At 35.2% G+C, this 27,513-nt stretch overlaps 1 protein-coding gene across 11 annotated transcripts in view; it reads left to right on the top strand.

Moving 5' to 3' along the window:
• Positions 1–27,513, top strand: part of LOC120426763 (protein groucho) — a 322,942-nt gene that overhangs the window by 219,261 nt on the left and 76,168 nt on the right. For all 11 annotated transcript variants that reach the window (XM_052710549.1, XM_052710550.1, XM_052710546.1 and 8 more), the window contains one exon: positions 13,387–13,431. In XM_052710549.1, coding sequence (XP_052566509.1) covers positions 13,387–13,431 — 45 coding nt within the window. The remainder of the gene's footprint in view (positions 1–13,386; positions 13,432–27,513) is intronic.

The following is a 27,513-nucleotide window of genomic DNA, read 5'->3' on the forward strand; positions in this document are numbered from 1 at the left end:
TTGTAAAAATTGTAAAAATTGTAAAAATTGTAAAAATTGTAAAAATTGTAAAAATTGTAAAAATTGTAAAAATTGTAAAAATTGTAAAAATTGTAAAAATTGTAAAAATTGTAAAAATTGTAAAAATTGTAAAAATTGTAAAAATTGTAAAAATAAAATTGTAAAAATTGTAAAAATTGTAAAAATTGTAAAAATTGTAAAAATTGTAAAAATTGTAAAAATTGTAAAAATTGTAAAAATTGTAAAAATTGTAAAAATTGCAAAAAATGCAAAAATTGCAAAAAATGCAAAAATAGCTCAAATTGCACAAATTGCAAAAATACAAAAATTTCAAAAATTTCAAAAATTTCAAAAAATTTAAAAATTTTAAAAATTTCAAAAATTTCAAAAAATTCTAAAATTTCAAAAATTGCAAAAAAAAGCAAAAATTGCGAAATTTGCAAAAATGGCAATGAATGTGACTTGCATTTTCATCGAACTCGGGCCGCACTACTTTTCGCCGGATCGATGTTATTCGCTACTAATTTCGTTCACGACCATCCACCAATGCCTCGCCATCGTCGTCGTCGTCCAGTTCACCAAGGATAAGCCTTTTGTGTCCATGCGTCCTGGAATCTACTACGCGACCTCCTGCGGTCACCCGTGTGCATCGTTGTGGCCCGCTGCCATTGATCTAACCTCATTTGTTCCTGGCTGCCGCCCTCCTGTATGCGTGTAAATAGACTCGTCACGAGGAGAGCAACTGCAAAGGTTGGACACGCTGGGATGTGTCCTCTCTTTCGTTAGAGAAGGTCCGAGTCGTCGTTATCTGGGAGCAGCAACCAAAGGGACCGCACCGGCCACAACGAACGGGGGAGCTTTTCGCCGCACATGCACGTGCATAGGAGCGCTATAAATTTATAATTAATATTGTATAAATACGTATAAATGGTGCTACATCATCAGCATCATCATCAATCGGTGCGCGAGAGCTGCTGCGTTGGAGCGTGGGGGATGACCACGGTCTGGACGTCCTAGCTGGATGCAGTAGAGCACTTTGGAGAAGGAACTGAAAATTCAAAATTGAACTCGTTGAAGCTTTGAACGAAAGATTTCATCTCCTTCGCACAGGTCCCTTAGTCAGAGAACCGGGCACAATTTTCGAATCTCATCACAGAACCCGTGACGACGACGACGACGACGACTCTCTATTTTCTAGCAGTGACACCGGATCGGACCGAACCGCGAAGAGATAGATTGGACGTGGATGATGGGCCCCCGGACGCACTGCAGCGTAAGTTTGCCCACTTTTGTAGGTGCAATCCTTGCGGTGGATGGACCTGCGGTACGGGTTCGTAGCCATGGAGCCATGACCGCGTGGAATTTTGTGCAAATGTGGAACGATTGGAGCCCTGGGAATGGATCTCGGGCATTTGTGGTGAAAATTTCAGCTTCGACTTGTGAGGTTGTAAAAAACAATTGATAAAAAGTTATTAGTTAGCTTTAGAAAGCTAAAAAATATCTATTTTTGTTTCATTCTGTTCCCTTAAGGAGTTTCATATAATCTCAAAATGCTATATTGCAGATTTTTTTCAAATTTACTGAAAACTTTTCAGTAAATTTGAAAAAAAATCTGTTTCAGTGAAAAGACCAATTCTAATCAAGTTTCATGACGGTATCGAAAATCTGTAACGTTCTAAATAGTTGACGAATCTTTTCGTACTCTTCGTCAAAGTTGTTCTCTAGAATACGAACTATAAGCTAATGACGTTTTTTTCTGAAATGCCTGCAAGCTTCGACCATTTTGTTACACCCTAATACATATCCCGTGTGAATAACAAAGCCCGATCTAGAATTGTTTTTAACGCCAAAATTGAAAAAATAATACTTATTTGGGGTTACCGTGGAGATTTTCCCTTATCCCCTTCAAAAAGTGGAGCACCAACATTTCCCGCTTTCAAATCCTTGTTCCTTGTAAAGATGGGAAGATGGGAGTGGAATCGGTTCGATAATAATCACTTCATAAAAAAATTAAAACCACCGAAATACGTTTCTATTTTAGTACAGTTAGTTTGCAAACATTAGATTTCTAAAAATCTAAGTTCTGAGGAAAAAATTTTTTGGAAAAAATCTTTTTGAGGACATTGTAAATTTACTAAAAATGACAACATTTTTAAACTAACTTCAAAATGTTTAAAATGATTATAAATGCAGAGTAATGCATTTTTTTCAGCTGATTGCACTCAAATTTTCGTTGAAATTTTGAAGAATTTTGATTTAAAAAAATGTTAGCCCACTGATTTTTTCGACAGATTTTGAAGAAGGGGGAAACAAAAAGTTTGAGAAATATTGGCTACAACCTAGTTTATTTCAAATTTTAAAACCTTATTTAAGAAAATTTTAAACAAAAAGTAGCACAAATGAATTTTTATCATTACAGTGATGCTACTACTAAATTTTAAAATATGAATGAATCTATGAAAAATATGAGCTTCTACGTTTTTCACTGGTCTGTGTTTAAAAGTCATTTTTCATTCAAGAATTACACTTGATTTCACAAGTTTTTTCAATAAAAAATGACGTTTAAGTATTTGTTTTGCTCCATGTTTTTTTTATGAAAATTTCGAAAGATAATTATTTAAAATAAAATGTGCAGAAGTCTTGTGTTAAGGGACTTTTATCTGGGGCTAATCTTTTTCTTTAAAAATCATCTAACTTTTGATAGAGTTGAACAATTTGGATGTTTCAATAATAAAACATATATTCAGGAATACATGAATTATTTCATTGCGATTATTTGAGAACACACATCGAGAAAAGATTTATAAATTTATAAACATTAAACAATTGTCAGGAAACCTACCAATCAATATAATAAATGTTTCTTTTAGGAATAAATTAATTGCGTTAATAAAAGCTTCGTTTTAAAAAAGTTTAAACTTTTAAGCTATCGTTAATATTTTTCAGATGGTTTGGCGGAAGAAGAAAGTATAATTTCAACCCTTATTTCCCAAATAAAAAAATAATACTCATGATAAAAGAACATAAAAAAATCAAACGATTGAAATATTGAATGTTTCATGACTGTTTTCAAACTCTGGTTCCAAATTTTTTATCTTTCTTGAATCAGAAAAAAAGCTCAATTGCATTTTCAATTTTTTGCAGATGATTCTTTTCTGGAACCAATATGTGCAATTTGATTAGGTGAAGTTAAACTCTATTTTTTAATAAAGACCGCATGTAGATGAAAAACATACGCGGCGTGTTTTCTAGAACAACCTTTTCAGGAAAAAACAGTCATCGCTACTTTCAGATTTGTTTTATAGGAAATTTTCTCAGCTTTCCAATGCTTCTTAGAAAAAAAGGTCTCATCGAGAAATTTCTTAGATATCTTTATTTTAAGTTTTTTGTTTTAAATTCCTTCATCATTTATTGGAAACGTTTTAATAACAGTTCAGGAAACTTGTCAAATGATGGTTGCAAACCGCTAAACATTTTGAAATTAATTTTTCAACTGGGTTTATGAATTTGCGGGATTTATCCAGTAATTAAAATCATATATTCATATTTTAAAAAAATCTAAAATGAATAGATTATTACATTTTTGCAGGTGTGAGATTGGTAAAGGTGTTTATTGAATAAATATGATATTTCCTTAAATAAAATTGAACCAGGAACATAGATACAATACATGATTTAAAATCAAAAATGTTACACAAATTACTGTCGCAAGCTTCAAAAATGATATTTTTATAGGTAAGAAGTAAAAATAAAATTTTAGAAATATTTTACCGTTGAAAATGCATTTAAAAGTAGCAATAAAATTCGTGTGTTTTAACTGAGAATGTTGAAAACACCTTCAAAAACATTGTTTTGGTTTAAACAAAAATAAAATATTAATTCAACAAAAAATCAAACAGAATGGAGCTATTTTAACAAAACTCAAGGTACCTACTTGTGAAACGTTTTAAAAAAATGATATGACTTCTTTAGTATTGGTGATTTATTGATGATTTAATACAAAAATATGATAGAAACTCTTTCAAACCATGAAAAGTATTTCACCGGAAAATCTCCACAATAATTTGAGGTTCAATTTCGAGTAAATAACCTGTTTTGGAATCCATTCAACTGGTTAATGTTTGGTTAAAGAAATAAGCATATTTATTCATAAATATCTTGCAATACCATTAGCGATCTCAAGAAATTTCGGTTGTATCAGCTAAATTCAAGCTAAATCAGACGGCTAATATTTGCACCCAAAAATTTTGTAATAATCTATTGATTCTTGTAGACAAATATTTGATTAAAAACATATTTTTTAAAATGTTGAGTGATTTGCAACCTTTTACAAAATTGTTTCTTGTCTTATTTTGCTCATTTTGATGAGTTAATGACACATAAAACACATCATTTGACAAGTTTCCTGAGCTGTTATTATGTTGCCAATAAATCCGTAGTAACAGTTCAATAGAGCGAATCTGTGTTTGTAAACAAGCAGTCTATCTCCCTCTTACTTGACGTGAACTGTCATTTGAGCGAAAGGGATAGACTGCTTGTTTACAAATGCAGATTCGCCCTATTGAAATGTTACTACGGAAATGATGAAGGAATTTAAAACAAAAAAAAAACTTAAAATAAAGATATCTCAAAAATTAGAATAATAGATTGTTATAATCGGTGAATATTTGTTGGAATAGTTATCCTGTCAGTGATTTTTTTGTTTTCGTTTTCCATAAATAGTGAATATGTATTATTTATATTTTTTTTCTGTAACTCGTAACTTTTTTCCTGAACATTGATTTACTTAAAACCACCAAGACATTCACTATCGGGGTATAAGATGACTGTGTGTGTACTTTTTTCCAGAAAGAACTATATTAAATTTGGTCAAATTTTAGTTTAAAGGATACCAAAATATTGGCAAAAGGATGCAGTCAAAAATCAATTATATATTTCTGACTACAAAACCAATATTGTTTTTTTTTTTTTTTTTTTTTTGAGTTTTGATAATACTACATACTTGGGTAAGAGCTGATTAACAGGTTATCATTTAGTGATCTCTAAAAAAATGAAAATGGCAACGCAGCGCATGCAACTTGAAAAACTAACTTAATTCCACCTATGTTCACACAAGTTTCATCTATTTTTTAGATCCGGCTTCCAAAAGGTACATCGATATCACTTAAGTGGCCATATCTCGAGACAGGGTTGCCAGATCTTCAATGTTTTGGGCTCGTTGGAAAGGTTTTTTGATAACCTAAGCAACGATGGGTCGGATGATGGATCCGGACAAAGTTTACATACATTTAAGTGAGTTCCGGCTTCAAAAAAGTACATCAATATCACTTAAGTGGCCGTATCTGGAGACAGGGTTGCCAGATCTTCAATGTTTTAGACTCGTTGGAAAGGTCTTTTAATAATCTAACCCACGATGGGTCGGATGGTGGATCCGGACATAGTTTACATACATTTAAGTGAGTTCCGGCTTCAAAAAAGTACATCAATATCACTTAAGTGGCCATATCTCGAGACAGGGTTGCCAGATCTTCAATGTTTTAGACTCGTTGGAAAGGTCTTTTGATAAGTTAACCAACAATAGGTCGGATGGTGGATCCGGACAAAGTTTACATACATTTAAGTGAGTTCCGGCTTCAAAAAAGTACATCAATATCACTTAAGTGGCCGTATCTGGAGACAGGGTTGCCAGATCTTCAATGTTTTAGACTCGTTGAAAAGGTCTTTTAATAATCTAACCAACGATGGGTCGGATGATGGACCCAGACATAGTTTACATACATTTAAGTGAGATCCGCCTTAAAAAAAGTATATCAATATAACTTAAGTGGCCATATCTCGAGACAGGGTTGCTAGATCTTCAATGTTTTGGACTCGTTGGAAAGGTCTTTTGATAACCTAACCAACGATGGGTCGAGATCCAAATATATGTGAAAACACATTTTTATACATAACTTTTGAACTACTTAACGAAACTTCAATCTGTATAAAACTCGATCTATGGGACCCTAATTCAAGTCGAATGCAACAAATTCGGGTCAAATCGGTTCAGCCAGTGCCGAGAAACATGAGCTAGTTTGTTGGTCACATACATACATACACACACACATACACACACACATACACACAGACATTTGTTCAGTTTTCGATTCTGAGTCGATATGTATACATGAAGGTGGGTCTACGATGTTTTTATACGAAGTTCATTTTTAGAGCAGGATTATAGTCTTACCTCAGTGAGGAAGGCAAAAATAATAAAAATATAAGAAGTTTTGTAAATTAATCTGTTTTATAACAATTACTAAAAAATATAAAAATAAACATAATTTTTGTTGAATTTAAGATAACTCCGACTCCGACTCCAACTCCGGGTAATCAGAAATTTTCGGCTCCGACTCCGACTCTGACCAGCTAATAAAATTTAGCCGACTCCGACTCCAGTTGTTCGAGTTTTTATGACTCCGACTCCGACTCCGACTACAGGCTTCCCAAAAAGACCCGACTCCGACTCCACAGCCCTGACAAAACTTAATATTACATTTCTTATAATCTTTGTTTTTACGTCCTCAACCTAGGCTAGTTAGCCTATAATTTTCGTTTGGTCCTAAAATTCATTTTCCCATTATCAGATTATGGAATATTTTTTTTTTCAATATCTGGTTTAAAAGTCTAATCGAAAGTTAATTTTCTACCTATGTCAATAAGCTTGCCTTAATCAGTCTAGTTGAGCTTTCATGCAAATGTACTTTGTGATTTGCGACAACACTGTTACAAAGAAAATCCCCACCCAATTGAAGGTTGAGAACACATGATTCCTCCTAACTCCGAAAACCCTCCCCGCAAGCCAATACAATTTATTTTATTCAAACGAAAGCAAAAAAAAAAACGGAAAGAGCAAATTGTCATACCATCAAACGGCAACACTGTTGCAAAGTGAGTTATGTATCTGTGGGAGGGGGTTGGAAAGCGAAGCAAGAAATGAAAATGCAAGAATCGTCCTTTCCATTTTTCTTCATCATACCACAAAGCACGCGGGGAGGTGGGGTTGCCAGTCGTCCCTTTTGAGTTAAGGGTCGTTCTCAACTTCGTGCCAGGCAGGATGTGGGGTGGGACGGGGGGAAAGATTGTATGAATTTTATATGAATTTACAACTTATCTCTATTTACATATATCATTTTGGTTCGGCTCCCACTGCTGCGCTGGAAGCTGCTGTCGTTGGCTTTTTTTTTTTTTTGCTCTGGAATTGGTTTTCACCCCCCGGGGGGTATGAGGAAGGATGGAGAAGAGGGGTTGCGGGGAGTTCTCGGGTAGTCTTAGCATGTTTTTCACATTCTCCACAAAAGTCGACTCTTTTCACAAGAATTTCACTTTCCTGCTGCACCACACCCAAACCAATGTCTGTGTGTGTGTTCGCAAGTGTTTGTGTGTTCGTTACGCTCGAGGGAAAATATGTAACATTTTTGCTCTGATCCTTCCAACTGCTCCCTCCCCTTCTCACTTCTGTCCCAAGTTCATCCCCAAAGCCCCAGTCTGCTCTTTATCATCGCTTTTCTTGGTTGTCAGTTTTGCTTGTGTGTGTGTGTGTGTGTTCACGTCTGTGAAAGTGGCTGTTCCTGTCTATCTATCTGTCCCTATGTGTGTGTTTGTACGTGCGAATGCTGCTACTTTTTCGGTGGAAAGCCGAAATACATCTTCCGGTTTATGGTGTGGCGTTCAGATTGAATAAATATTTGAAGGCTACCCTCATCCTCCCACAGCCTTACCATCCCAAGGGGAGGTTGGTGGAAAGTTGGTGGGATGAAAACGTTGAAGAAGGGCGGCACCAAATAAAGCAAGATGAATGTATTTACCAGATGACAAAGATCTCGCTGGAAGCTGCACGAAAAAAAAAACTGCGCGAATCCGGATCATGATGGAGGTGGATTTTCCCCCACCCCCTCGCCCCCCGCTTCAACTGCATCTCTCGGTATTTGTGTGTGGGTGGGAACTGTTTATATCGTGTGGCACGTCGATAATCTTCTCCCTTCTTTTTTTTTTTCGTTGCTCCTTCATTGAACGTCAAAAAGAACGACGAAGCGAAGAAGCTTTGGGATGTCAATCATGGGCAGATGGTATGATTGAGGGGATTTTTCCCCCTTGCTGCGTGAAATAGGGCTCGGGAAAATGGACGACCAAAGGTTGGTGTGGAAAATATGATTACGGTACGGAAGCAGTTTCCAAGTTGATTGGATAAATATGGTTGGGACCACGTGGGTGTTTGTGTGTGTGTTTGTGTGTTTGTGTCGGTTGAATGAGATAAATCTAATTATGGAATAAAGTGGACCTTCTGTGAATAAATTATGATTATCAATTCTATTAATTCTTACTGTTATTCTTTTTACCTTCTGCTACATTAACTTTCTAGAAAATAGAATTGTTGAGAAAAGAGATTTTTCTACTATTTTACTCTAAATATTGCTTGTTTTGTATGAAATATGGCAGGCAGCATTGCTTGCAAAATAAATTGGAAACGTGCAATCAAATCGCAAGCAAATTTAATAAAAACTCATTTAAAATGTAATCACATTTTTAATCGAAACAAATTTGTGCAAATTAATCGAAAAAATGATATCATAAAATCCAGTGTTAAATTTCTAAAACTTAAGAGCAGGGATGGAATAATCGCGATAAAATCAATTTCGCTTGCGAACTTTCTTCACCCACGAACGAGAGAGGAAGCAAATCACGCAAAAGAAAATCGCTTCCGAAATTCTCCAAGAAAATTAATCTGCTGATGATTTTTTGTGAATTTCCTTGTCAGCACCACTCAAACATATTCGGGAAAAGTTGCCCTCTTCGATTTGCGTGAAACTTTATCCTAAGGGGTAACTTTTGTCCCTGATCACGAATCCGAGGTCCGTTTTTTGATATCTCGTGACGGAGGTGCGGTCCGACCCCTTCTATTTTTGAACATGCGAAAAAAGAGGTGTTTTCAATAATTTGCAGCCTGAAACGGTGATGAGATAAAAATTTGGTGTCAAAGGGACTTTTATGTAAAATTAGACGCCCACTTTGATGGCGTACTCAGAATTCCGTAAAAAACGTATTTTTCATCGAAAAAAACACTAAAAAAAAAAAAAATCTTCCATTTTCCGTTACTCGACTGTAAAATTTTTTGGAACATGTCATTTTAAGGGAAATTTAATGTACTTTTCAAATCTACATTGACCCAGAAGGGTCATTTTTTCATTAAAAACAAAAATTTTCATTTTGAAATTTCGTGTTTTTTCTAACTTTGCAGGGTTATTTTTTAGAGCGTAACAATGTTCTACAAAGTTGTAGAGCACACAATTACAAAAATTTTGATATTTAGACATAAGGGGTTTGCTTATGAACACCACGAGTTATCGCGATTTTACGAAAAAAAGTTTTGTGGTGATGGTGGTGATTTCTCCTTTTTCTCGAGCTTGGTAGTTTAGGTATTAAAGAAAGAAAGATTGTTTTCCATTCGAAATCAAAATTATGACTAACAGATCAGAAACTTATTTTTCCAATATTTTTTCATGAAGCTTAATAATTGAGTTTTTTAGGTGTTAATTTAAGTATGCCCTCGAATAAAATTCAAAATAAAAAACAAATTAAACTATCCCCTTTTAAAAAAAATTCTCAGTTTTGCATACAAATAACAATAAAATAGTAAAAAAATAACGCAGCTATATTATTTCAATTATTTAATTTTTTATTTGGATACCTATTCTGAAAGCTTCATAAAAATATCTCGAAAAGTAGTTTATTCAACAAATTTGCATAATGAAGATTTATCAACACAATTTGCATTTTTTGTTGTGCAACGGGTGCTGAAAAGACCAAGTTTCACAACTAGTTAAATCCTTTTTTTTTGTTGCGATTCCGAAAAACATTTTTTATAGCACTTTATGCAACAAGTTGCTAAAATATGATTTTTACAGCACTAGTTGTAAATTTATCTAATGAGGTTTACCGTGTTGGATGGTTACAACGAGTGCTGAACAAATCAAGTTTTGCAACAAGTTCCATAATCCATACAACATTTTTTATAATTCCGAAAAAAATTAAGTTAATTGTTTATATGTTTAGTCAATTAACTGATAAAATCTAAACAATATTAAAAAGTACAACTTTTCGACACAAAAGCTGAAAAAATCTACTTTTCACTTTTCTACCCATTTCAGTACTTTAAAGCAGAACTTTTCAGCAATTGTGTCAGAAAGAATCACTTTTCGAAACTTTCATTTTTTGTAGAGAAAAGTAGGCCTTTTCGTCATGCGAGAATGACAGGAAATGTAATTAGTTTCACAACGGAGTTGCAAAAACAGTTTTTTGCAATTCCGTCGTGAAACTACTTACTTTTCCTGTCATTCTTGAACGACGAAATAGCCTACTTTTCTGTACCAAAAATAACAGAATAGAATAGCAACACTTTTCAAAATAAATGCTGAAAAGTTCTACTTTTCAGCACTCAAATGGGTGCTGAAAAGTTGAACTTTTCAGCACTTGTTTCGAAAAGTAACACTTTTTTGATTTAAACGATTTATTGACAAAATACATGAAAATTTGACATAAAATTTCACTCAGTGTGTGTTTTTTGGAATTGCAAAAAATGTTGTATGGAACTCGTTGCAAAACTTGATTTTTGCAGCACTCTTCGTATTTATCCAACTCGGTGAACCTCGTTGGATAAATGTACGGCCCGTGCTGAAAAAATCCTCTTTTTGCAACTTGTTGCATAAACTACTATTTTTTTCTTTAAAACTTGTGAATTCCCATATTCTAACGTGTCTTTTGTATGGTGGTCTACCTTAAATTTTAACATATTGTCAAAAATAAATGCTGTAATAATAATTCAAAAACGTTTTTTTTGGGTGATGATAAAAAGGAAAATTCTTCAATACAAAGTTACAGGAAACATACTAATTGTCAGATCAGATTTGCAAATAATTTCACCGATCTATAAATCGCACTTTTGTTCGGATTTAAACACATTTTTTAGAACTAAAAATGAAATTCTATTAGCTAAAGTTGTGAGTGAATGTAAATTTCTTTTTTCCTATGTTCAAGGATTATCACTTTCTGAAGATGTAATTGGGCATTAACAAGTTTTAAGGATATTATATAATGATTGAACTTGTATGCGTCTTTCCTTCAAAAGCCAAAGATAAAAGGTATTTTAAGAGGTTTTTAAAGTAAGCGTAAGGCAATATTTCTATTGATCACTAGATTTTCACGGATTGTTTATCCAATTTAACTTATTGAAATGTGTGTGTGTGTTTTTTTTAACAAAACTGCATTTCAATTATTTTTATTTTAATGTGCAGAAATAGACAGTCTTAAAATGGTCGGATGTTTTTGTGCCTCGAACTATTTTTTTCTAAATTCTAATTTTTTTTCCACAATTATAATAGTAGTTTATGCAACAAGTTGCAAAAAGAAGATTTTTTCAGCACGAGTCATACATTTATCCAACGAGGTTCACCGAGTTGGATAAATATGACAAGTGCTGAAAAAATCAATTTTTGCAACGAGTTCCATACAACATTTTTTGCAATTCCTAAAAACACCCTTTGAGTGGAATTATAAGTCAAATGCTCATGTATTTTGTCAATTACCCGTTTAAAACAAAATAATGTTGAAAAGTATTACTTTTCGAAACAAGTGCTGAAAAGTTCAACTTTTCAGCATCCATTTCAGTGCTGAAAAGTACAACTTTTCAGCATTTATTTTGAAAAGTTTTTCTATTCGATTCTGTTATTTTTGGTACAGAAAAGTAGGCTGTTTCGTCGTTCAAGAATGACAGGAAAAGTAAGTAGTTTCACGACGGAATTGCAAAAAAAATGTTATGGCGCACTCAAATGAAGAATAAAACCAAACTTTAGATTTAATTACACTCACACGAAATCCGGAAAAGTTGCCCCGACACCTCTTCGATTTGCGTGAAATTTTGTCCTCAGGGGTAACTTTTGTCCCTGATCACGAATCCGAGGTCCGGTTTTTTTTTCAATATCTCGTGACGGAGGGGCGTTACGACCCCTTTCATTTTTGAACATGCGAAAAAAGAAGAGTTTTTCAATTATTTGCAGCCTGAAACGGTGATGGGATAGAAATTTGGTGTCAAAGGGACTTTTATGTTAAATTGGACGCCCGACTTGATGGAGTACTCAGAACTCCGAAAAAAAAATTCACAATGAATCACAAATTATATCGATAATTCTCGTAATTTTGAAAACACCAAAATGTGTCTTACAAATATCTGGGTGCTTCAAGCTCTGATTGATGTGCACCGTTAATTTCGATTATTGTTGTTTGGAGCTATTTTCTAATGGTTTATTTTGATTTTTTTTCAAATTTCTTACTAAATGGAAGGTGAACTTTCCGAACGAAAATCATTCTGATCCAGGCTTGGCAAACACTCAAATTCTCTATTTCATAACAGAGAGCGGTACAATATTCCCACAAAAAAAAAGTTATATCGAACTCTACAACATTCCAATCACCTCAACCCAGATTACGTTATCTAAACACGGAAGTAAAAGATTTTGTTTATTTTTAGTTGATTTGATGCTACGATTTATTTTTTTCACTTAATTGATTTATACATGAAAATAGCGATTTAAAATTTGTAAACAATACACAAAATGCCAAAATTGCTTACAAAAATTCAACTACTTTCCGTGCCTTCAAACCAACGATCCCCGGGAAAAAGGTGCACATCACATCCATCGAGAGGACACCCCTTCGTCAATCGTGATGTGTGTGTTTGCAGTGGAGCTGCGTTTCAAATCAATCTCCAATCCGAAAGCCTCTCGTCCGAACCAGGAACCGGCACGTCAGAAATCTCTTGATGCCGGGTGTTTTTTTTTCTCCTCTACCAAACTGGGTGGGGTTGTATTTGCATTCTAGTTCATAGATTTTGTGTGCTGGAGTTGCGTTGCCTAACACACATAAAACATAGAGTGGCTTTAGTTGGAACGCTTGCGATTCATGAATATCTGGAGGAAGATTTGGATGGGGCGTATTTCGGTTTTTTTGTTAATCTTTTTTGATCGAAATATGCAAACTGTTTAGTATTTAGTCGAGATTTTTGCTAAAACTAGTGAGATTTTTTGCGTCAGCGCCAAACGCGGAAAATCTGGTTTCGTCCACTGACATAAACAAACAAAGAGGATTGGAGTCCCCGAATGGGGAATATCGTAGTTGCAAGGATTTTTTCTACTTTGAACACGTTTGTGGGAAAAAACGCTTCGTTTATGGATGTATTTTCATAAATTGATTTTTTAGATGCCTTTGAAGAGAACTTTTCCGTACTTTTTTAGTTTCGTGAGTTATCAAACATGATCCCAATACTAATGGATTTTCCTTTCTGATTTTTTACAGTACTATGAAATGTCGTACGGCCTCAACGTCGAAATGCACAAACAGGTAAGTCGTCATCCGGCAAAAGTTGCCCTCTCCACCGATTGTACCAGCTCATCAACGGGAGACCCTTCATCCATCATCCAATTAAAAACCTCACACCTCAGTCAAGCACTCTACGCTCCATTCAGTCAACAAATCAACCCTCAACCCCTTTTTCATTAATGAGCTTCCTCCCATGCCAGGAAAACCGCCATTACACGCAAACAACCTCCCCCACCTCCGTCCCCACGGGTTTCGAAAAATCCTTGGAAAACCCCCCCACCTTCCCCACTGTAAATAAGATAATCACATAAAATTAAATAAATGTCACAGCACGAAAAGACAAACTCCTGCCCCCTCAAAAAACGGGCGACCTTTTTGCCCTGGCCTGCCTCCGCCTTCCAGGGAAATGTCGTCGCTTGTGGTGTGGCAATGTGTGTGTGTGTCGTAACCACCATCGACGACGCCGGCCAAGAAAGGCGCAAAAGGATATGGCCCTGGATTGCTATCAGATTTACTGGCACCACGGTGAAGACAGCTAGCTCGCTGTGGTGCCGCTGGGAGGAGGGAAGTGGTGCCAGATTTGGCATTTTTTTTTGGTTCTTTAATCTCAGTTTGGTCTATTTTTTTAAGTTCGTCATGAATAGCAGTATTGTACAAGCTTTTAATTGTTGAACTGTATATTCTTATTAAAATTCAATTGACATGCATCATTAATAAAATCCTACAAGCCGGTTCAAATTAAAAAATCGAGAACATTTTAATAACTTGTTTTTCTTGTACATAATCTGATTGACATAAAAAATTGACAAATAGTTCATTAAAAAAAAAAACAAAAAAAAATTTTTATTTGTTATTTTTTTTGCCATAAACTGTCTTGAATAACTGAGTTACTTAATATGAAGTTATGTCATGAATTTTATTGTAGAATGGGGAAATGTATATTTATCTTGTAAAGGTTATTGGTAGGCTTAGTGAAAATTGCTAATTTCACGGGGTCCTCAATTTCAAAACACAAAATTTCACGCAAATCTCGCGGAACTTGAAAAATGTTAAAAAGACTCTGAAAATTCTATGTTTTAATCACAGAAACTACTTTTTATGCTTCATTATATATTATTCTTCAATAAACTAAAAGAATCTTCACTAAATTTGAATGCGACACAAAAACACTTCTAATTTTCAAAAAAAATCCTCCTGGTTTATGGACATATATATATATATATTGAAACAAAATGTTGGCCACGTGTATTCTCATTTACTGAACTGCTCTTTTAATATTAGACTAATAAAGCTTAAATGTTTTCACTAATTTGTTTCTGTTATATCATTTTATATTTTATTGAATTTAATATCGAAGCAAGATTTTAACAATCTTCTCCGGTCAAAATAAGTAAAATAAATTGAATTTTCTGTGATATTTAGCCCATTTAACATATTGTTTAGGGGTTTTAGCTCACTTTTCAAAAACTTAATTTGACAAATTGCAAAAATACTATAATTTTTAACAAATTGTTATGAGAAATGAAAACAAAAAAACTATTTTTTTTTACTTTCGCGGGAATCATCCACCCAAATAAACAAATATTGATAAAATTAAACAGGCCCAGAAAGAAAATTTTATATATTTTTAAAATGTGATTCCAAAGATAAAAAATACTCTTCATTTTATTTTGAATAAAAATAAGCTTAATTCTTTTAATTTCTTCCAAAACTATACCTTTCAAATGAAATAGCAGTAAAAAAAATTATACAGCGATGAAAATATTACTAAATTTAGTTAATTAAAAAACTCAAAAAATCTGGACATTTCTTCAAATGGCTCATTAACTTGATATTCATATATATTCAAGCTTTTTAATTGAAAACTAATAAAATTTAATGAAATAGTCTTTTTGGATGAAATATTTATTAAGTTGTTAGTGTTATTTAAAAAAAATGATTTAAGAAAATTGATAAATTTAACGAATTTCTCGCCGTCCACGAAATCGTCAAAAATCACTAACCCTATATTAGTAATTAATCCAGGGTATTCACTCGCTTAATTCTACAGTAGTTCATAAGATTATTTTAATTCCTTTTTGAGTTTGATAAAAAGAAGAAAAATCGTTGTGAAAATTCACACAAACATAAAATTTTACGGGATTTCGCGGAAAAAGTCAAATTTCGCGAATTTGAAAAAAAGGGTTTCTAATCCAAATTTTCAACTGAAATAAAAAAAACTTAAACTGTTTTAATTGAAATGTGTTAAACAACTAAAAATTATATTACGGTTTTGATGAATTTTGCTTATTTTTTCGTTGTTCCATTTTTATAAACCCATAATTTATTTTCGATGTTTGAATATAAATTTCAAATTTCATAAAGGGTAAACAGCATCCAAGGAAGTTGTTGTATTCTTATTCAAAAATTGTAAACTTACGGACCCAATCCTGCAACATTCTGATTGTAAAAATAGTCAAATTTTGTTGTAAATTGTTTTGTAGACAGTACTTCAGGGGATGAATAATAAATTGTATCGATAGTTCCCGTAGCCTTGAAGATACATACATTTCTGTAACATAAATCTTGGTGCAAAAACTCTTGTTGATGTGCACCCTTAACGGACTTCGTATACTGAAATAAAATTCAGCGTTTTCTAGACCTGCTAAATATATAACTTAAAATAAAACAAGTTCACATTTCAAATTTCATTCTCAAATATTGAGGAAAAAAAATTCAAACTTCAAATTAGAATGCAACATTTGTAGCCAATTTTCAAGATATTTAAATATGTGCTTACAATATTTCAACTGTCAAAAAGTTTCCCAATTTGTTTTATTTTTTAAGGAAACTTCAATTTAAATTTTTTTTAAATCATATTTTAATTTTGACAATGTCGTAAAAGAGGAGGAGACAAAGTTATTGAACAAAAGCAATACATATTTAATCTGCCCTGATCTGCCCTTATATTTTCATATTATCACTATCAGTATAAAAATGCTAGAACTCCGAAAAAAATGAATTTCAAAAATTCTTATTTCGTTGTTCCCGAATAATATGTCCAATAAAATAATCCAATAAATAATGCTAACAAAAATTTAAAAACAAAAAATCAGAAGATTTGAAAATTTGATTCTTTGCCAAAAATCAGGGTCAAACCAAACAGTTGATAATAAAAAGATTTAATGTTAAACAAATTATTAACTTTGGATTGCTTAAAAAAATAGATAAAAAAAACTTTTTCAATAAATTTGAATAGAATAGTTTTAAAAATGTGCTAACTTTTCAAATGTTAAAAACTTCTATTTTTTTAATGAATTCAAAAACTGTTTAGCTATTAGATGTTAAAATATGTTTTTCTTTCAAATTTTATTTAAAATCAGGTTGAAAAAAAATCAAAAAAGCTTAATTAATCAAAAAACGTTACTTAATCCACCCTTAGGTGGTCGACGCTTTCCTCACATTTAAATGATGCTATCCAAAACGCAAATAGTGCGTAAATAACACTTAAGTGCTTATAACTTTTGATAGGGTTGTCAGATCTTCAATGTTTTGGAAGCATTGGAAAGCTCTTTTGAATACATATCCAACGATAGGTCGCTTGAGAGATCCGGACAACGTTTTCATCAACATATCTGAGATCCGGCCTCCAAAAAGCGTATAATAACACTTAAGTGTTTATAAGTTTTGATAGATTTTTCAGATCTTCAATCTCTTGGACGCGCTGGAAAGGTCTTTTAAATACCTTTCTGAAAATGTATAGCATGACAAAAACCGCCCTTTTTACAATCTTACGGACTTTTCTTAAAATCGTTTAGCATAACTTTTGAAGTACTTTACTAAACTCCATAATTTTACTAAGCGACTTATGGGACCCCAAGATGAATCGAATGACGCCAAAATGGACAAAATCGGTTCAGTCAATGTCGAGATATTCGAGTGACAATTTTTTGATCAACACACACACAGACATTTGTTCAGAATTTGATTCTGAGTCGATAGGTGTACGTGAAGGTGGGTCTAGGAGGTCTAATTGAGAAGTTCATTTTTCGAGTGATTTTATTGCCTTTCCTCAGTAACGTGAGGAAGGCAAAAACTTAATATTATTTATGTACCAATAAATGATCAACACAATGATCATGTCTGAAAAATAGTTTTTCTCTTTTTGTATGAAAAGAAATTTTACTTTAAATCTTCGAAAAAGCAAAAAAAAATAATTTCATAAATCAAAGAACTGCTATTAATCTTTTTGAGAAAATGTACTTCAAAAAAAAAATAAACTTGGAATCATTCGAAGAATTTTAGTTTCAAAGCAATGTTCCGTTATAATCATTATTAATATTTATTTTTCTTTGAATATTCATTTACTCAAAAAATTAAAAAAAAGTTAATAAACATAAAAAATGGATTGCTTCCAGAATATGTAGAAAAACAGCTCAATGCAAAAACTTATAACAGAATAAAGTCGAAAATTTTATAGTACATGTTTAAAAATAACTTTTTTTTAACAATTAATTGAATTCGATTGAAAAAATATGAAAATCTAAAAAAATAACCTTTTACAATTTTTATCTTTTCAAAAAATGATCAAAGAACTATTTATGTCCTAAAAACTTATTTGTATACGAAAAGTACTCTTATTTTTGCATTATAATCAAAATCAAAAATATATATCTTAAAAAACGCAAATCGCAAAAATATGATTATTTTTCAATTTGCTCTTTTCATAAAACAAAAAAATTCTGGTAATAATTTGAAGAATTCTGGTTTCTTTTTTTTTCAACTCATTTAACTTTTCATTTCCAATATTTTTTCCTCTCGAAATGCTAGCCTTCCACACACACACTCATTCACACTTCGCATTCGTATGGGATGGTGATCTTAGCGGGTTGCAGACTGGATTTCGTCATGTATATGTGATGATTGTCTAGCTTAAGTTACTTAGAAATTGATTATAAGGAATCAAAACAATTCTAATAGAACAGAACACTATTCCTCATAAAAGCTGCTTTTTTAATCAGCGCAGTAAAAGTATTAAATTCATGCTGAAACGCTGTATGACAATAGAAATCAGGTCAGTAGACGAGTCGGACAGTTCACGATGAATTGCAGTTTATTCTGTCTTCTTTTTTTTTACAGCAGATCTTTCATTGCGAGCACTTCATTGCGAATTGATGTATGACAATGACTTGGAATCCGCTCGAAATCTCCACGAACAACAGTGTGTTGCTTTTCTAAATTCAAACAATTCTGGCAACCCTGCCCACCCGGCGAAGCCAAAAGCCAAAGGTGCGGCAAACAGTTTCGAAAACACAACGTTCCCATCCCCGTGCGTTCCGTCCTCGGTGGGAGGGTTGGGGGCGACTTTTCCACAGCCTGAGAATGAGAGAGTTTTCCTCCCAGTCTCAGGCGAGAGAGAAGGAGAGGGAAACTCCAGAAGTTGCCAAGTGGTGCGAGGGTTATTAAATTAAAATAACAGTAATAGCTGTGAAAGCATGAAAAGTAGGAAAATCATGAACTCGTTGGAGCTCGCTCGCTCTCTCAGTAGTACAGCCTTCTCGCTCACTCTCACTCAGCGCGGCACCTTCTCGCCCCTAAACTCCCAGGACGTCGGAGGTCGGTTGTGTGGAATGTATTTGCTTAATTGCGCTCGTTTCGACGACGACGTGCGCTCCGGAACCGACAGCAAATTTTCCTCAGCTCTCGCTCCTTCCCTTCGCTCTTGCAGAGGGTTGGGAGGAAGGAAAATTAGTGTTTGTGCGCAACAAAACCGATTTCCCCGAGAAGTTGTGTACTTTCGCTCGGAAAGGAAACCCCAGTGCTGCTGCTAGTTTGGGTTTCCGCTTGTTCTGGCTCCCCCCTACCTTCTCGCTATGTGCCTTGGTAAGTGTTTTCCGACTGCCGGCGGGGCAGACTTGGCTGGATTGTGTTGGCTGGCAAGTGGCAAGATGGCTCTTTTTTTGTGGATCCTCGCACAGTTGGTGAAATTGGTTGAAATGGGGTTTGGCGGGTAATTCATCGTGAAATGAAGTATGGCAATAAAATTCACGTTGAAATAGAGTATCAACAATTGAGCAGATTGCTGAAAATTGTTCATTTTAGGACAAACTTTCACAACGGCGCTAAATATTGTCTAGAAGCATTACAAAAACTTTCATGAATCATTTCAGGTGCGTGAAACAATAGCTTGTCTGCTGTTCATGATGAATTTTTAATCAGATGACTTCTCTTAAAAGCCCTAATAATTGTTTTGACACAATACAATATTACTTTCAACTAGTTTATTTTTGTTTGTCTTGTTAATTTTTTGAGCAAAACAAATGTTTGAACTGCTGTTCATGATGAATTTCTTTTGGATACTTGTTTGCAAAATGCTTAAAATTGAATGATCTTTAATTTCAGTGTTATGCTACACGACGCTTTTGTTAACAAAGCAGTTTTTTTTTTTTGAATACTCGATTACTTATCCACCATACAGCTGTTCACGATGAATTGCCGAGTTGTATCCTTCCCAATCCCACTGTCCACATCCAACTTTCTCAAACGAGCAGAGCAGGCGATCCTAACTTGATTATAATTCTCGTAGCATTCTCGCTTTCACAAAACACTCTCGGTTATTCCACCGTCGTCGTCCCGTTTCCACCGTAGACGCCCCCCCTCCCCTTTCCGAAGAAGATACGCCGGAATGACAACGTTTTCAAGACGACCTGGCTGCAGGTCCTTGATTTCTTTAGTCAACCAACCAACCGACCGAAAACAAGCTTGATTGTCAAAGTCCTTTAGGAGTTAAGGGAGGGTGCCCCTCCCCCCCTTGATGATGCTTTCACTGACGATGACGGTTTGATGACGGCGTGAAGCGTGCTCGAACGACGAGTTGAAAGTTGGAATAATAATCAACTCGAAGAAGTTGTTTGAGAGAGAGTGTGCAGCGCGGGCACGCTAATGGTCTCAGGGAAGAAGGTGGGGTTGCGTCCTGAAACGGAATACATTATCCTTGCTACAACGAGCATACGGCACGGCGTAGGAAGGATTCACGTTTTAAGGGCTGGCAATGGTATGTGGTTTCGGATATGAGCTGTACGTGGAGATTGCCGGCCCGGAACGTCGTCGTCGTCTTCTTCGTGGGGTGTCCTTTGGGAATGTCTTGTGAGGAGTATGTGTGTGTGTGTGTGCGGGCGTGTATTAAGCAATAATAATCGTATTAGACACGGAATCAGATTAAAGTGAGTGAGAACCGAGAAATTGAACTTCACGCTGCGGCGGAGAAAGTGGTTGATGTTACGGGGTGGGTGTTCTGTTCTGCGCAGCACAGTTGTCAGTAATTTGATTAGAATGTTGTACGCCAAATTGCTAACTGAGAATTATGTGTTCAACACCGTGGCGCAGACTTCGGGGTTAGCCAGGTCACGGATGCTAATTGGCGTAGCGAAGCGTGGTGATTTGCCGAGAAGGGATCCGTGATTTGATTAGAAATTCATGATGAATAGCAGTGAGACTTGCACTGTTCTAAGCTTCAATAGTGGTTTTCATCATGAATTCATGGATTCTTTACTAAGCAAATCATGATGAACATTACTGATCTTAATTAAAATAGTTATTTGTCAGGTTTGACTCACACTACTGTTCGTCTTGAATTGTTTCTTACGCGCGATTATCTGGATAGTAATTTGATGAGAAGGAATAAATAATTCAATTAGTAATTCATGATGAAAAGCCTATGACCTGCATTGCTCTTAGCTGGAATAGTAAAGTTCATAATGAAATCACAACTTATTTTACCATTTCTTATTAATAAATGATACATTTGCACTAAGCAGTTAATGACAATCTTCGCTCTTCATATTCAAAGTTGTTTTCTATTGTGCATAGCACATACTAATACTCGTCATGAACTTCCTTCCACGTGAGACCAACTTTCAACACATAATTCCCCCAGCGATGCGTGACGGTTTGCTCAAGTTTAGATCTGTAATTGAAGGTGCATTGTTCTCATCTCTAATAGTAGTGTTCGTCATGAATTCATCTCACTTCTTCACGTTCTCTTAAACCATCCATTTTACGTTTTCACTAACAGATCATGATGAACATTGCCCAACACTGAACAAAATCTCTATTACATATGACACATACTAATGTTCGTCATGAACTACATCCCACGTACTACAATCTTTCAACTCACATAATCAATTCCCCCAGCTCGACAACAGATGTTCCACTTTAAGCAAAAACCCACGTGAACAACCACCCCCCCCTCCCAACTCCACGTGGCCACCACCCTCGACCCAAAGCCAAGATTGCGCCACCCCTCGCCATCGTCGTCCGTGCACGTTCCGTGTCCTGGATTAGGCCCGTTTTAACAAGCATAAAAACGTGCACAACGTGGTGGAACTGCAAAATGATTCTGATCTTTTCACCTCGTCGGCGGCGCGTGGTTTCGGTGGTGTGGGAAAAGGACAAAAAATATCCTTCCTACCTTCCCGTCCCCTCCAGAGGGTGCTGGAAAGCATATCTGTACCGGTGTACATTGGGTCGTTGAAATCCCTTGGCAGAGAGGAGCGGTGTTCGGTACTATTCATTTTTCTGGCTTTTCAACATTTTTTTTGCTCTACTTTGTTTTGCTTGGCACTTTTTTTGCCGGTATTCTTTTCAGTGAATGGTACTTTTTCACACTTTTTACAATGGATTCTTTTTGCGCGGCAGGTTCAGCTTCCTTGTGAACAACAGTGTAGCGTACCATATTTTTCTGGAGTAGACCTTATGAAATATTCATACTTTGTGCTGTAATTTACTATTTTGCGAACAGCTGGGTTGGAAGGTAACTCGAGCAATAGTCATACAGCTGTTCGTGATGAAGTGAAATTGATCAGTTTTCGCGTATTTTTTTTCATTTTTGATCGTTTTTAACGCTGAATGTACTGCCTTGTATTCAACATTCAAAGTGCAATATATTCATACTAGTATTCGTCGTGAAGTTCGCATAATCATTTTTTAGATAAGCAAATAATTATTCATACTTCTGTTCTACATGAAGTGAGGCTGTGAAGCAAGTGAAACAACTTGCTATCTAAGTTTAGCAATTCAATACAGCTTTTCGCGATGAATTGCTTAAATTTTCACTAAAGTTCCTTAAAGCTCCAACAAAATCCTCTCCATAAACACCCAACCTTCCGCAAAAATTGAAACCGAAAGCCTCTTCAGGGCTGCTTCGGCGAAGACACCACGTGTCACCCCTCATACCCCCTCTTCACCACACATTCCACCACCCCCTCGTTGCGGGTGGAAAAGCGTTGATTAAGTGGAAAACACCGACGAGCTGTGCGGTAGTGGGGGAGCTTCTGACGAAAGCTCCAACAACAACAAAAAAGCTCCACCGCTCCAAATTAGAGAGTGAATGTTTGCGCCCCCCCTTCTTCCTCTCACGACAAGAGAGGGGGGTGAAAACGCGCTCCTTCTGGCAGGATTTGTGATCCTGCTGTTTGAGGTTCTTCTCTTGGCATCTCCCCCCCTCTTTAGTGAAGGTATGAAAGGAAGATGAAAGTTTGCGAAGCACTTGCCCCCCTCCCCCCTCTTCACGTCATGCAAAGAGGGGGGGGACTGCTTGACGGTGTGATGGCAACAGAGAGATGAGTAATCTGAGCAGTGAATCATTTTCATTCCTTTGTGGCACCTTGCATCCCTCACTGTTGGGGGAGCTCCCCCCCCCCTTAAGGAAGTTGAGGGGGGGGGGGGTGGCAAAATAACAGCAAGGACTATTCTTCTCTTCTAGCGAAGCCATCACCCGAAGTCACTTGGCTTGCAACGTTGTCGTTGCGTCGACATTCTTGTTTCTTCTGAGGACCCCCCCCCCCTTATTTCTCGTCATGAGTCGTTTCAAGTTTGCTCGTTTGGTGCCGGGAGGTCCTTTTGGCAGCGTGAGAGGACGTCCTTCGACAAAGTAGACGAGAGAACAATACGGAGTAGGAGTTACCTAGCAGAACAGAAGGGTCTTTCTTGTGCTATTTCATACAATGTTGCGTGCAAGATGTTCTTCTTGCATTCAATGATTATGATTTTTGCATACAAGTAAAAGTGTTTACCAATTGCAAAAAATCAAGTTGCATTCAAGTTGAAGATTTGAATACTCCCTACTATTTTTATATTTTATTATTACACACACGAAGAAAAATGAGTTTCCAAAATCGTGAACAAGCGTTCATGAAAATGTGAACCACGATCAAAGTTTTCAAATTCCACGGTACGTTTTTGTAAAACGTACAATGAAATTTGAACACTTTTTTCGTGTTTTCCAATTCCATGAACGTTTGTTCACGATTTTGGGAACACATTTTTCTCCGTGCAACTAGCAGTCAAAAAACATTGAAATCAATACTTTTCGCAACGCAAACGCAAAAATACACTGAGGCAAATGACGAAAGTTATTTAGCTGGTAGGGAGCAAGAAAAAGCTGCGTTTGTTATTTCTTTTTCATTCTTTTTTTGTGCCACTGCCACCGAACAGTCAAATTGTGTCTCTTGAGGATTTGCAGGGTTTTCTTTATGAGATTTTTTTTTGCTTTCGGTTTGGTCGTTCGAACCCCCAGATCGCCGGCGTATGATAATGTGATTTATTTAAATAATTTTCAGTGATTAGGGCTTTAATTAATTTCTGACTCGAGGGACGTCGTTTTTTTGTTGCTGTGTAAAGCTCGTTTTAATTCGAGGCGTGTAATTGGAAAATTAATTGCGGATCTAATTAAAAATGCAGAAAAATATCTCCTTCTTATTCATATTATCATTTAGTGGCATCTTCCTGGAAGCAAAACTTTTTTCACCTTCCATAAAAAGAACCTTTTTCTGCAAGAAGAAAAAAAAACCGGCACGTATAAATTAATCTCAATCAACTTTCTTTGCCCATTTCCTTCTTTCTCCAAAGTCGATTTTCCGCACCCTCGGAAAATCGCTCCTCAAAAGGGGATCAAAATACACGTTTTTTTCTCTCTTTCTTTTCGGAAAACCCCTCACGGACGACTCTGGAGGTAAATAAATTTATCATCCCAGGACGTGACGGCCAGGAGGGTGGGGGGAAAAGTTGATTCGATGTGGTTTCGGGGAAGGTCATGCCAGGAAGAAAAAAATTGACAAGGGTGGGAGGATTAAAGAGATGATTTGGGTGTTTGGTTGAATTTCGTATTTTGAAGTTAATAATTTTCGTCAGAAAATGCAAGTTTTTTGCTATAAAATGAAAAAAAAGTTTGTTTGATGCATTTTGCTCTGATTTTTTTTTTTCATCTCAAAAGTAAAACATACTTATCTACAAAAGCATGTCTTAGTATTTTAATTTTTTTTCTTTTAATTATTGAAAATTACTTATATGAAAAATTATGTTCAAAGCTTAATTTTGTTAGATTTTTGTCAAACAATGTAAAATAAAGTCAATAAAGTAAAAAAATGTATAAATAAAGAATTGAATTGAAATTGAAAAAATACATTCATATTAAATTAGGAAATAATGACTTAAGTAATGAACCTTTCATTATTCAATATTTTTTTTATAAATTTTGTCTTCATAATTTTTTAACACAGATGGATAAAAAGCAAATATCTTCTAAAGGCTCTATCCATTATTTTCATTGTAGCAATTACATTCAAATCGAAATGAAATCCTGCAAACTCTTCAAATCACCCACATAACTTCACCATTTTTTATTCCCATAAATTATTCATGAATCTTGCATGCACAGATTCCATTTTCATCTACCGTCAGCAAAAAAAAGAAAATAGAAAAATCCATTTCTTACACCACGAATTCCAACACCACAAGCTCTATGGTCCACCTCCACAACCAGCCGGCAATAAGGTGAGATAATAAATCGAGAAACGGATAAAAGAAAACAAGTCTCGTTTACCTCTCGGCCATTCCCAACTCCTCCCCAAACAGAGTTCATAATTTTTCCCAACTTGCTCCATCCTGTCGACCATTGTGCTTCCGGCGCGTCCCTTCCCCCCTCCCCTCCTCCACTTTCCCTCCAGAGAGATCCTCTTTAACCTAGAAAAAAGGACAAAGCCAACCTGCCGTCCCCTTCCTTCCTCCTCCCAAAGGACGATCCTTCGTGACCGTAATGAATTCCTCCTTTTTTTCCTTGTTCACCTTCACCAACTTTTATTCTCCATCACTACCAGCAACAGAGACCCCCCACCCTTTTCCATTTTCCGCAATTTTCCTCCCCTACTTCCTTTCCCCACCAAACTTTCCCACCAACCTTTTGTATTTACTTGCTTCCGCTTGAAACGCTCGAACAAATAAGCCCCCCACCCGTCGCCCTCAGTTTTTCTCACCCACTTTTCCATTCACTTTTCCACCCACCACCACCTAAAAGGAAAAAAAAAAACGGACAGCAAAAGGGAAATGCGAACGAGCGAAAAAGTGGCGCTTCCTATTTTTGTTGTTGCTACGAAGAGACTGAGGTGGGGAAGGGTGAAGGGTGAAGAAGAGGACTTTTCCACCGGTTGAGGTTGCCTGCCCGCACGGGCATGACAGGGTGGGTGGGGGATACACAAGAGTTTACCGTTTTTCTCACCTTCGTTCGACTCATCCTCGAGGCAGGGTTGTTTACGGCCTGTGTGTGGAAAAGTAATGTGTTGAAAAGAAAATTTAGCAAAAAATGCTTTGCATAGTTAAAATTAAATTTTAATAAATTACCCGAGTTTAAAAAAGATAACTTAGCCTAAAAAATGCATTACAATTTTTAGTTTTTAAACAATCTTTTCTCAAAAAATTAGCGAAATATTTTATAATCAATTTTTTTCCCCTATTTTAAGAAAATGAAAAAAAACATATAGTATACAATCGTTTGCACTTGTTTTTCTTAGGACATTGCAAATTTTAATTTTTTTTTGTCACCGCTCCAAGCCCGCTGCATTTTTTTCGAAAAATAAGGCCGTTGCAAATATTTTTCTAAATTTATTGTTGCCCCCCCCCCCCCCCCCTGGGCAACTCTCTACAAAATCGGCCGATTTCGACCATTTTTATTTCTTGTATTCTTTGATTTGGCTCAAACTTTGTGGGGGCCTTCCTTATGACCAAATAATCTATTTTGTGTCATTGGTTCACTCATATAAGTTTCCATACAATTTTGGCAGCTGTCCATACAAAAATGGTACGTACATATTCAAACAGCTGTAACTTTTGAGTGAATTTTCTGATCAATTTGGTGTCTTCGGCAAAGTTGTAGGTATTGTTGAGGACTATTGAGAAAAAAATAGACACACGGAAAAAAATTGTAGATTTTTTAATAAACTTTTTTTCACAAAAACTCAATTTCCCAAAATACGTATTTTTTGATTTTCGAGATTTTTTGATATGTTTTAGGGGACAAAAACCCGCAACTTTTGAGCCATAGAGAAACATGGTCAAAAAATCTGCCGCTGAGTTATACAAAAATAGTGATTTTTGGAAAAAATGGAAATTTCATGCAAAAACAAATTTGACGTAATTTTTTTAATGTAAAATTGTATTTCCAATCGAAAACTACTTTATAGATTTTTTGATAAAGGGCTCTGTTTTCAAGATATACTCACAGAAAGTTTGATTTTAGCTAAATATTTGCAGTTTTTATATTTTTAAAAATATTGACCATGAGTGACCGTTTCTGAAAATATTTTTTTTGAAAAGTTCAGAAAATTTGCTATAAAATTTTCTAAGAGGCATTGAAGATTGGACCTCCGGTTGCTGAGATACAGCCACTTTAAGTTAAAGAAACACGAAAATTGAAGTTTTCTAAGTTTCACCTAAACAACCCACCATTTTCTAATGTCGATATCTCAATAACTAATGGTCCAATTTTCAATGTTAAAACATCAAACATTCGTTTAATTTTCTGATCATTTCGAAAAAAAATATTTTTAAAAAAATTAAATAAAGACTAGCATTTTAAATGGGTGTAATATCCAATGTTTGGCCCATTTAAAATGTTAGTCTTCCAAAAAACTTAAAAATTTCCATGAAAATAGAAGTCTAATCAACTGAAAACAATCTAAAATGCATTATTCTGCAATGGTAATCATATTTAGCATGTTTGGGCTTGTTTAAAATGTTTTGAATTTTTATGAAATTGCAATGTACAGCATCGCAAAAATTTTATTTTTC

Source organism: Culex pipiens, chromosome 3 (genome assembly GCF_016801865.2).
Source record: "Culex pipiens pallens isolate TS chromosome 3, TS_CPP_V2, whole genome shotgun sequence".
NCBI lineage: Eukaryota > Metazoa > Arthropoda > Insecta > Diptera > Culicidae > Culex > Culex pipiens.